The 12,339-nt window shown below is 36.6% G+C and overlaps 1 protein-coding gene across 11 annotated transcripts in view; it reads left to right on the forward strand.

Annotated features, from left to right (window-relative positions):
* fam13a (family with sequence similarity 13 member A) overlaps nt 1-12,339 on the forward strand; it is a 49,887-nt gene that overhangs the window by 21,515 nt on the left and 16,033 nt on the right. For 9 of the 11 annotated variants that reach the window (XM_067496666.1, XM_067496656.1, XM_067496660.1 and 6 more), the window contains exons 9-13: nt 2,410-2,451; nt 8,432-8,473; nt 8,589-8,783; nt 9,784-9,979; nt 12,126-12,178. In XM_067496666.1, coding sequence (XP_067352767.1) covers nt 2,410-2,451; nt 8,432-8,473; nt 8,589-8,783; nt 9,784-9,979; nt 12,126-12,178 — 528 coding nt within the window. The remainder of the gene's footprint in view (nt 1-2,409; nt 2,452-8,431; nt 8,474-8,588; nt 8,784-9,783; nt 9,980-12,125; nt 12,179-12,339) is intronic. The other 2 variants (XM_067496661.1, XM_067496663.1) reach the window with 2 other exon arrangements.

Raw genomic sequence — 12,339 nt, forward strand, 5'->3', positions numbered from 1 at the left:
CATGTGTAAAAGCTGATGTTTGAACCTGAACAGACTTTAGACTTAAAAGAAGAGCTGAGACTTAGGTGACTCTGTGCCATTTTGTTAATTAATGTCATGCAAAGAAAAATGTCATCATTGGTTTGATGTGTTTTGGATCTACATTTGTTTTGCCTGACTTTAATTATTCTAAAAATCAGTTCCTCAATACTAGCTTATTGTTGGTGTTGCGTGTTTTAGAAGTATTTTGGAAGAGGTGAGGCATGGCATGGCGGAAGGAAAGCAATCCTGCCAAAAGCCAATTGGAGGCGTATTTAGGTGACCAGCCTCGGCTAAACCAAACTACTTTTGTGTACACATTTAAAAAAATGTTGAAAAAGTGGTGCGTTTCCAGTTTGACCAACTTGCCAATGGTAGTTTTCCATTTGCTAGAGGGATCAGGAGTTTCTGAGTATCCCTACAAAGCTCCTTGTTATCCCCTCAGTAAGGTAGTGGGTAAGCAGGATTTCCGCTTTTGCAATTCATTGCAGCAGTGACAGCACACATTATTTTAATACGCTTGCCAGACTGTGTAACACCAGTTAAGAACATGAGTGTGAGAAGGAAACAAAAAAACATTCATTACTAAGGATTTTGTGGTGAACAACACCTATACCTGCACATTTCCTGTACATTGTGTCAACGAACTTTGGCCCATTTTGACTCCGGTCTGACTTGAAACCTAAATACTTTGTTTTGAATTTGTTGAGGTACTGCCTGAACTTCTATAGTGATTTCTTCTCTCCTGGATCGGTCTGTCCCTTACACTAAGCCACATAAAGGCACGCAAAGTACCAAAACCCACCACATACCAAACATTCACTGAATACTGCATTCAATAACCACTTTTTGGTCAGTATTTTATATAATTTGAGACTAAAAATATTTACAACCTTCCTGACCGATTGTGGGTCGATGTGATTTATTTTCTGTTCCCGTTTTTAATATCGAAAGACAGCAAAACAAGCAAGTCCTAATATTTAGAAGCTCTGGTAGATTAGAGTAAAAGAATATGATGTGTCCGCTCCTTTTGGCTTCAGCAAAGTTGTGGTACAGGATGGGAAAGCTAGGAAGTTACTAATAAACCACTCACCCGATTTAAAGAAGCAATTCATTCAACAAATGATTTGTTCTTTAAAATGTCAGAAAACTTGAACCCAAAACAATTTAATAGTCCACAGCAAAATCTTTAAATGGCTCGCTGAGTCAAAAGCCCAAAGATGTAAAGTATAGCTTTTTAATTAAATTTTCAGCTTTATATTGTTAAACTTACTTGATATAGCAGCATTTATCAGCCCTGTTTTGGAGTACAAACTGAAAAGGCCAAGCACTCAGTCATTCATTAAATAGAACTCAGTTGGGCAAATGTAAAAGAAAATAAATCAATACTTTCACTGTGTATGCTACGGAGGTACTTAGTTTTCAGCATTTAGTAGCCCAACTGTCTGTCCAAAGTCTTAAGTTGCGATGTTTGTAAATTGAGAGCTTTGACAGAGTTCATGCTGTCCCAACGAGTGTTCTCTTCTCACAAGCAAACATACACATTAAGACCCAGTATGGAAAATAAAAGTGATGAAAGATTTGGTTGTTTGGGTTTTTTTTTTTGTTTTTTTTTAATACTGATGTTCCTCTGTGTCTGTTTCACTTCCATTTCTAAATAAAGAATGCATAGCTAACCCTGCCTTTCTCTCTATGACAGCCGGCATAGGGTCCAGCTCCCCATGACCATGAGCAGGATAAGCAGTTTAAGATAATGAATGGATGGGTTGTTAAATGTAATATCTAATAGGCCGTAAAGTTCACAAATTCAATTTTGATTAATTTGCAGTTAAAATTAAACTGTCACGAAAAACATACTGTACCAAGACTTTTTATTGTGACAGAACATTCACGTTAAGATAATTATTTGTACAAGATATTATAGCAGGTTGCAGTGTTTTTCTTCCTGCTTTATTTTTAGAGGAGATAATACATTATTCTGTTCTGCTTAGGCAAACAAGACTAGGTGATTATGAAATTTTCAGCCTGTAAGTGCCAGGATATGAAAATGTTAAGCAAGCTCAATATTCAGTGCCAGCACTAAGTTCCTCTAATCATTGCATAATTTCATCATGTGTCATTGGCATATACTCAGCGGCAGCAACCAGCCTATATTCTAAAGCAGCTCACATTTCTCTGCTGGTTCATAATAATTACCGGAGACAAGTTCCACAAAGGCACTGATCTGTAGTACTGCATGGCTATTATTCCATGGACAAAAGCCAGCCTTGTCCTCCTATTTTTAGCCCCTATAGCATGTAGTGATGAGGAGCACTGCTTAATGTTTAAATGCCATAGTGAAGCATGTCACAGTCTCATCCTGCAAGCTAATTATGTCTGTTTATTTTTTAGTTCCCAGGAAGAAGAGAGGGCAATATCTCCTTTCTACATGAGGTAGGCTCACAGTCTGTGTCTTGTAAAGGTAGCAGAACTGGGTGAAAGTGTGTTGTTTTGGACTACAGAGGGGGGAAGTGGCTTTGTGCTGCCTCAATGCATTGGCATTGGAAACAATGGAAAGCAGTGTGGTATGCACATGCAACAGTATGCTCACCACTGTGTGCTTGTTAAAGTGGAAAGTGCAGTGCAGTTGTTCACACACCACCTGAGCTAAGGAAACACAGGTGAACACGCTAGTGTGTCATCTAAAAAACATGATAAAAAGAATAAGTGTTATAAAAGGATTTTCTATATCATCATAATGCATTTGGGTTTTGGAAAAACATAAAAAATAAAAGTTTTTTTGAAATACGTGATGGGTGTGTTTTTCACCCATTTTATTATATTCACTAATAGATTAATGGAAAACAGGAAGAAGAATAAATCATGACATTTATTCCTCACTCTATGTTGACTTAAGCCTTTAAATCACAGCAGTTTGTCCAGTAGGTGTTAATGTAGTTCTTCAGTCGGCCATATGGAGCTGACACATTTGACTTTGGAGCTGATAGAGCTCTAAGTGACTGTGCGCTTGAGGATTTTTATTTCTATGCCCTAAAATTTACCGTATGGACATGAATGGAATATTTACAGAATACGTGTGACTGTAATTGCTACTAGGTTACAGGCATTCAGAGCTAAAAGTAGAGGCAATAAAACCTTAAATTGACAAATGATTTTCTACTCTGTATATCAAATTGGACATCTAAGTTCTGCAGTAAAACAAATTAAATCTCACTGTTGTATTAGAGTTTTGTAGCTTTTGCAGAATTGTTTTTGCAGCAGCAATTAACCTGAATCACACCTAAAATGTCAAATTTAGCCAGAACATTTTGTTTCTTGGTTGAAATTTAATAAAACATAAACCCTTTTTAGATTTTATGGAACATCAAAGGGCCAAACTAGTATGCTTGTATTAATTGCGAGACGTATGTACAGATAACTAGTCGATATTGCGTAACTGTAACCTTTTTTCATTGTGGCACAGGATGTATAATCTCTTTATATGTATTTTATAATCTGTGTACTCTGCCAACAAACTCCTCACACATTCCAAGTCACATAAAGTTGAATTTAAAATATTCCATAACTTTGTTAAACTTCAGAAACACAAGTATTCATACAGTGGCGATCCTACACGTTGTGGGGCTCGAGACACTCTGAAAAGTATGTTTGTTTTACTGTGCTGACAGTTACACCTAACATTGTATGTATGACAGCGAGCTGACTGTCCTAACTAACCAGCTGACCTGTAGGAGCTAGAAGGCACCGTTTACAGTGTTGTTAGTGCTGCTCTAGTGTTCCGTAAACTGCCTTTCTAGTGCCTGGTTTGCCTCCTCAGACAGGAGCTACTGAATCACTGTCCTTAGCCTAACCGCCTAAGACTGCTCACAATTCGTTGGCAATTGGAGGAAAAAAAAAAAGCAACGTAAATTAACTTAACTTTTTAGCTCTGATTTGAACTTTTTTAGACTGGAGGTATCCTGAAAAAACAAGAGGTGCTTTGGGCCCAAGAAATGTGAGGTGCTCCACAATGCAAACGCAGTGTGCAAAATGCTATGTTTTCATTAGATAGAATTACAAACAGCTTCCCCGGGCTGTGAAAATGCCCCCTGTCCGATCAGAGCCTTTAACACTTACACCACGGAAGGTACTGTATTCAGACCCTGTCACTTCTTTACATTTTATTGTCATGCTAATTTATTTTCAAATGTTCAAGTTATAACTCTTATTTAAAAATACATTTACAATATGCAAAAAGCGAGGGTTTAATTTAGGATCTCTATGGTCTCTTTTTTAGTGCAGAAACAATTAGTGGATTAATCTGTTTCAGTAGACAGAAATTGATTCTTAATTCCTTGTTTCCTTGTACAATTGAATTGTAAAGGATGTCTGGACAATTGAATTGTTTGAAATATCTATCAATCGAATGCAGCATCTTTTTTAAACGTCTCTTCCTCAGTTTTTTATGGATGATCAGTATTTAAAACAACTACATGAAAGTTTTAGAAAAGTCTTTTACTTTTTTCTGTCAAAGTAATTTCAAACCATAACTACAATAATTCACTTTTAGCACTGGACTGTATCTTTCTCTGGCAACACCAAATGACTAAATCTCATTCACTTTTTGTCATTCATCTTTTTTCAGTGACTAACTTCATGGCCTGCCTGTACTTTCACATACTCTCTCTCCCACACAAACACACACTTTTTCTCTGCTGAAATCTGCTTGCATTCCTTCTCATACAGAAACACTCAGGCCACCACATGGTAGCTTAACCTCACATCAGTCAAACTGGATTGTGTAATTTAATTTTCTTCTGTGTGTGTAGACACTAAAACTCCTGACTAATATCTGACTGTGGTCTAATACAGGATTATCTGAACGGATGCCACTAGTACACAGTGCAGGAGATTTAACCAGTATAAGCACCTGTTGTTGAAGCTTTGGAGTTGTTTCCTCAGTACCTTTTATGCTTTAAAGACCACTTGACTTTAAATACCCAGACAATACTTAGACAAACGTATTATTTTGTTCTTGATAGTATTTGAAAAGCAATTTTCATAGCCAGAAAGTCCTGAATTAAGCAATTATAAAAAGCAAAGACTTGCAGTGCTAGCTTTTTTATAATTACACTCAGCAGGGCAAAAATAGCAAAAATGCCAGACCTGAATTCAGCAAATCTTTCAGGCGTCATTAAAATAAATACAACAGCCAACACTGCTGAATGGTCAGTGGCCTTTCAGATAAGTAATTTCAGGTAAATTCTAAGTTTTATTTATATTGTATTTGTAACTTGGATTTGGAATCTACAATAAAAAAAAACAGCTGGGATTTACATCATATGCTTCATTATTTTAGAAAATACTACATAAATAATACGTGGAATTATGTTTTAAAGTAAAATACACTTTTTTTTTAAATCCTTCTTTTAGTTGGAAGATAGACATCCCTGCAATTTAATCAAACAAACCTAACAAGGGCTCACAGATAAGGTGTTTACAACACTGTGTTGCTAAATCAACAGCTGATCAGTTCCCAGTGGAATACTGCGGTTGGTGGTATCATTTTATTTATTTAGTGTGTGTGTCCTTAAAAAGGATTGTACACTTGGCTCACTCATATTCTGATGATGATTCTCTTTATGTTTCTGTTGCAGTGACTCATCCTTCTTACCCTGTGTTCTTTTTTATCATGCAGTTCATGACTCGTGACTGTCACTATTGCAGCCAGGGCAGCAAACAGCTCAGTCTCATATCAGAGTGGTTTTCTTCTCATGCATCTTTGGTTAAAACTAAAAGATAGTGGTACTTAAGTTATTTTCGGGCAGTGATGCCACTTCCTTTGGTGATCTACCAAATTGACACACTTGTTTACTATGCCAACCCAAAGACTACGTGAGATGCTGGTGGCTGCTATAAATATTTGGTGATATTTAATCGCCAAATATTTTCATTTGGCACCGACAGGCAGTCATGCTCAGCTGTTTATTTCATTAGCGACCTAAATGTGGCACAGGCAGACATGTAGGTAAGCTGATTTAACATTACTAACGGACATAGTTTGTACAAACAAGGTGAGGAAAATGAACGTGATAACCTTTACTTAAGTCTGTTTGTACAATTAGAAGATTTGTTTCACATAACATATTAGCTTCATATATCAGTTGTAGAATTATTCTCTTTTAAGGTCCCAGTTAAATGATAATCTAAGGAAAGGCAAAAGAATGATGCAATTTTTTTTTTTTTTTTTTTTTTTTTTTTTTTTTTTTTTACAAAGAATGTAGTAATTTTTTTCCCCTTTATGAATACTTTTGCAACTTTTACCTTCAAATGAAACAACATGGGCGCTAAAACCCTTGACTTTACTCCTCTGTAGCTCACAGCATTCCATGTCTTGGAAGTAGTTGGAAAGAGGAATCCTCATAACTGACCATAAGTATAAACTACTGTCTTAAACTGATCACTGTATCAGTTAAAAGTGCAGCCGAGTGCATGTTAAGTTTGATTTGTTAGACAGGGGGCTAAAGGTTTCACAGGGTATGATGACTGTATCTTTGGCACATGTCACAGTTACATAATTAACATTGTCATCACCTTTTATATAAAGAGCAGCATACAGTCTGGGGGGGACAGCCCTAGAAAGTCATAGAGATATATATGAATTTGTGTCATATCTACAGCCTTCATGTGTGTACTGCACCTGACAAAGTCATGCATGTGACATTTGTAAATATTAGGGTCTAAGGCTACATAAACAGTAGTAAGCCTTCAAACTGTTTTCTGTTGGTGCCAGGTCTATTTTTAATCAGTTTGCAAATTTTTTAATTCCTTTATTTATTTATTTTCTTACTTGGTTTTCCCAGCAATAATGCAAAAGTTTCATCTGCTGCCTCTGGAGCCCCTGTGAGGCGCCCCAGCTGGCGTTAGAGCTTTTGCACATAATAAAAATCTGTCTTTTGGTAATTTTAGTGTTAAAACAGGCCTCACACATTTACAACCCCATGTTTATGATGTTAAGTTGTCAAAAAAAAATTTATGGCGATCACACAGCAGGCCATACATTCTTTCAATATGGCTATAGATCCATGGTAACACTTTTGATAATGTCTCTGCCATTTTAAACAGGTTCATCACAGTGAACTTTAAAGTGTACCATTAATCCATTATTTTCATTGCTGTTATCGATGCACAGATTTCTGCTAAGCTCTGCTATTACTGTCAATACCCCTGTTTATGGTTCATTAAGATATTTTTCAGGTCACCATAATACATGTTAAGGTATCTGTGCTTCATGGAACAGCAGACAGGACATTTGTCAGTCTGTGAAAGTTACATAAATATAGATTAATAAATACATATATTGATATATAAAATATAGATTTTTGTAGCTTAGTTTGTTGTATTGTGTCGAAGTATTGTCAAGCTCTTTCACAGCAATTGTAAAATTACAGTGCCTTAAGATTTATTATTTTGTTGGCATGTTGCTGCACGAACAAACTTAATTTATCAATTAGCTCTGATCAATTTTCTTGATTAACTGAGCCTTCATTTAGGTATTAATTAAAAAAACTATCATCATTTTTATTTATTTATTTATTTATTTATAATTAATTAATTAATTAATTGTTTTTAATACATTTGAAAATGGCAGTTTACATACTCCAAAACTTTTAAATAATCAATTTTAAATAATAGTAATCAGAACAAAGCAATAAATCCTACTTTTAAAGGCTAAAACCGAATTTGTTTTGTCAAAAAAATACTTTATTATTTAAGAAAATGCTGAAATGAGTTTTAAAATTATTGGTGATGATGATGATTTTGAAACTCTGTTGCATCACAGAACAAACAGTTTAGTACCTTACTTACTGGTCTTGGCAATAGGTTTTGTGTGTGTGTGTGTGTGTGTGTGTGTGTGTGTGTGTGTGTGTGTGTGTGTTAGATTTAGATTAAATGCCTGCATGTATTTTAAAAAAAGGAAACACACAGCGAGGAAGACTGACTATATGATTATTATAATAATGATCATTAAATAATTACTTTATACTTCTTCATAGATGGAACAGACTGGAACACACACTCAGCACAGGCGCTTACACATTGTCATCCATGTCTTGTCCAGTGTTCTATGTTAAAAAAAACTAAATAAATAAATAAAAAATAGGGAAGGAAATACAAGTGAATATAGAACCTATGGCCCATATAATCGACAGAAGGAATTACGGTAGTCATGGAAGGCGGTTAGTTTGCTCTCATAGGACCTACTTACGCCCCGAGCACAACTGAAGTTAACACTTACTCATGCACATGAGATGCCTCGATCACCTAGGGACAGAAACAGAGCTCGTGGGGATTTTCAGTGTTGCTCAGTGACCTGTTATGGCCACCTGTTTCTCCAGCATCAAGTCACCTTTGCCTCTTGTTTTTCTTTTAGTAATCACCTCTCTCCTGTCCACTGTAGACCAGATGCAGTAAAGTAAGTGGAATTCTTGTACTTGAAAAATTTACTTCTTTTATGTGTGAAATCTCCCATATATTATTGGAGTATAACGTGGTAAAATTCTTACTCATTTTATTCCTGCTTTTTACAGTTTCCTGGACAGGACAATACGTTCAACAGTGGAGCAGCACCTCCTTGGTGTAAACCTTTCAGAAGATCAAAGTTCACAGGACTCTGAGTTGACCTCATGTGTGCTTTCCCCAAAAGCACCGTCCTCCGCGCGGCAAAGACGTAGATACCAGAGGGAGCGGCAGGAGGAGGGCATGAGGCACCAAGAAAGAAGAAGGTACAATGGGTTTGGCATTGTCATACAGGTGGTCATTAATGGTAACTGTATAAAATGAGTGTTTATAGTATCAGTCAACACCAAAATGCACTTTCATCAATACAATTGTCTCTGTAAACTCTCCTTATGATGATTGTTATGATTGTCACCAGATACACACCAGTCCCCAACTAACAGTCTATTTGTGCCCATTTAAAGGCAGCTCCAAAGATTTTACACATCAAAGTTTGTTTAGAGGCCTTTTAAAGGATGTCTGGACTGTAAATAGGTTGTGTAATGGTTTTTGACGCCCCACTGGGACCTGCACTAAAATACTCAATAATTTTTGAAAGATTATCATTATGCAATTGCATAATGATGAACACCTGAAACCAGCGTATGGTTTCCAGGTATAGTTTATTTTGCATATTGGTAGAGACTTAAGGTAGGTAAGGTAAAGAAAAAAAAAATCTTGAAATTAATTGAAATACTCATATTGCAACACACAATGATTCATAAAACACAATCATAGTTAAAACATTGCTATTTACTTGCTGTTCACCTCACTTGTAAGTCACTTTGGACCCAACCAAGCTCAATGGGAGGCCATTCATTAATAAAGTCTGACCTTAGTGTGTCACTGCAATGCTACCACCTCCATTTGGTGTTTTGGCAACAGAAAACATTCTTAAGATTTTATTCTGCGTGGCAAGCTCATCCACTGAGACATAGTCACAGTTACAGTCATAATAACGGGAATTACTGCCCTAAGAAGCAAATCCTTGTTGGTGACCTGGTGAAGAGATCTGTGACACATCAAAAAAGGCCAGTAAGAGTGTTAACAGTAAATAGAATTAGTACATAAGCTAAATAAAAGGTTCAAGTAAATAAAGTGTCAGTGCGACCTTGGTTTTTAGCGCTGTTGAGCTGATAAAGACAGACCAAAGTGTGCAGCAGAGAGAGGGAGATGGAAGGCAGATGTCTCATTGCCTCATAGTTTTCCTTCTCTTGTTGAAAACAGAGCTGTGTCCATCAGGGCAAACCCCAACAAGGAGAACATCCCATCGAGCAGTGTGAGCAGCTTGAGGGAGGACTTGGGCAGCAGTTTGGGTTCACAGGGAGGCCAGAGTGGTCACACTGAGCAAACCCCAAAACCCAGAAAAGTGAAATCTAGCCCTAAGCTGCTACAGCTCACTGACAACCAGGACACCCACGCAGTGAGTCATAGCACTTCTCTGTCTCATCTCTTATTATTTCTTTGTGGTTTGTCATCTACTTTCCTCCATTATTGTGTCTCTTTTTCTTGTTTGGTTTCGCTACCACAGGTGAGTTTTAGTTTCAAATAGCCTTAAAATAGTTCTATTAGATGTTAATGGCAAATTGTAGAATTTCAATTTTGCATACTGCAAAATAAAATTAATAGCAGTTAAGGCCTGTCACTGGAAACAGCATCAACACGTTCACACATTTCTTGAATTCCCATGTTACGGAGAAAGTAAAGGGATTCAGCTCAACCTCTGTCAACCTTGTTTCTGACTCACTCTAAATAACTATTGCACTGCGTGGATTACTAAAAGGAGGCAAGCAGAAAGATGACAGGAAGCAGTGCAGCTGCCTAATGGCTCCCTGCTATTCTATTCCCACACTAATTATTAAACACCTCTTCCAAGAGGAGTGCGAATGTGAGGGCCAGTTATGAGTGTGCAAAAAGCTGCAGATTTTATCTCCTGAAGACACCGCGGCTGAGAATAACTTTTGATTGTTGTCATGTGGGTACTCAAGAACACAATGTTCCAAGAGCTGTGTTTGTTGAGTGCTCAGCATTACATGGTGTCAGCTGACACAATGAGGTGCTTCTTTAATGTTAGGCCTAAAGAAAAATCAGACCCTACCTTTTGTTTAGTGTATTTTTTATCTGTAGACCATTTTGCAACTGAATTTATCATATATTACCAGGTAATCACACAATTTTGGTTACTTCAACACTGTTTCAAATGTATCCCTCAAACCAAAAAGCTGTAATCAAATTATTAGATTAGTACTTTGTACTAACTGAATAATGATGAGTAAACAGTATTGTACATTTAAAATCAATTAGCCCTATGTCAGCTACCTCTCCCCTAATATGCAAGTTAGAGTGAGTTGTCTTCTCAATGTGTGAGTGTGGATTGTGGTTTTAAAAGCACGCGGTAACAGGTTAACTGTCGTAACATGATCCGTTCTCTACAGAATGTTTCTTCCACTGTAGCTGTGTTTAAGTAGGCTGAGGTATTATTCACACTTACTGTAGCTCCTAAATCATTTGTGCAAATATACTGTAATGTGCAGCTGCATGCTGTGCTGTCCCACCGACTGACTGACAGAAATAGGTTTGTTCAGTTTACAGCGTCACACTGAGGGTCCTGAATACCAGACTGAACTTTTTTTTTTTGGGCTGCATGCCAACCTCTTATGCAACAGTACAGATGACATAAGATGCCTTAACCTACATATGACTAGATAGAATATTAGCACAGCGTAGCTGAAAGTTGGGGTTCGGACAGCAGAGGTTGGATGTTAGTGTCGATCTGTGTCCCCTGTTTAATTGTGAGCTTGTTATCTCAAGAGCCACTGAGAGCAATCAGACAGTCTGAAAGCCTCTTGAGTGTTATTCCCAATGCTGATCATTGTACAACAACACAGCATGACACAACATACAGTATGGTTTGTTCTATGTGGTTTTATGGAAATAGGTTTTGCATTTATGTCACACATGCATTTTATTTCAAATACTGTTAATTAGTCTGCAGTCTTGATGTTTCAATCATAACAGATGTGTGGCTGTGTAAGCGTTAATCTCAGTCATTACCACTAACAAATGAAAAAGGATTCCTGTCAACAACTTTTTACACACATCCATGGCTTCTTCCATGTGATAAATCCTGAATTTGGTGAGCCTCTGGCATTTACTTAAGGGCCACATTGAGGTTCAGATTTGTGGTTTTTAATTAAATGTTGGAATGTTTGAACAGCTACTAGCTGGATGGTCATGAAACTTGATTCAGCCTTCATATTCCCCATTCATGTTTTTGCATTACAGCATTCATATTAAATGAGTGTGGCTGTAGTATTGTTGGTACTAACAACATTTTTATTTTAGATTTGTTTTGTAAATAAAAAGTGAAGTTAAAAAAAAAAATTGCTTTGTAGGTACTTTATAGCACTCTGTTTTAAAACACGACCTAAAGATGATTTCTAAAGAAGTTATATAAGCTTTTACATTTATTCCTTTGATATGCTATCTACAATGTATCATGTCCCAGTTTGATCCCAACAAATTGTCATAAAAACACCTATTTAGATATTGATCTTGTATATTTCCAGTTGAAAGAATGTGTTGGTGAGAAACCTGCAACATTCAACATGGACAAGAAATGGTAAGATCTTCAAAACCCTAATTTGTCTATATCTATGTTGAAATAGCTTGTTTTTATTAGTGTTTTATTACACATGATACAGTTCTCATTTTTCACACTTTTACCTTTTCCCACCTGTAAACTGCAGTAAATATTTTTGTTAGGAGTGGTAAGCAAGTGGC

Source organism: Channa argus, chromosome 3 (genome assembly GCF_033026475.1).
Source record: "Channa argus isolate prfri chromosome 3, Channa argus male v1.0, whole genome shotgun sequence".
In the NCBI taxonomy this organism is placed as follows: Eukaryota; Metazoa; Chordata; class Actinopteri; order Anabantiformes; family Channidae; genus Channa; species Channa argus.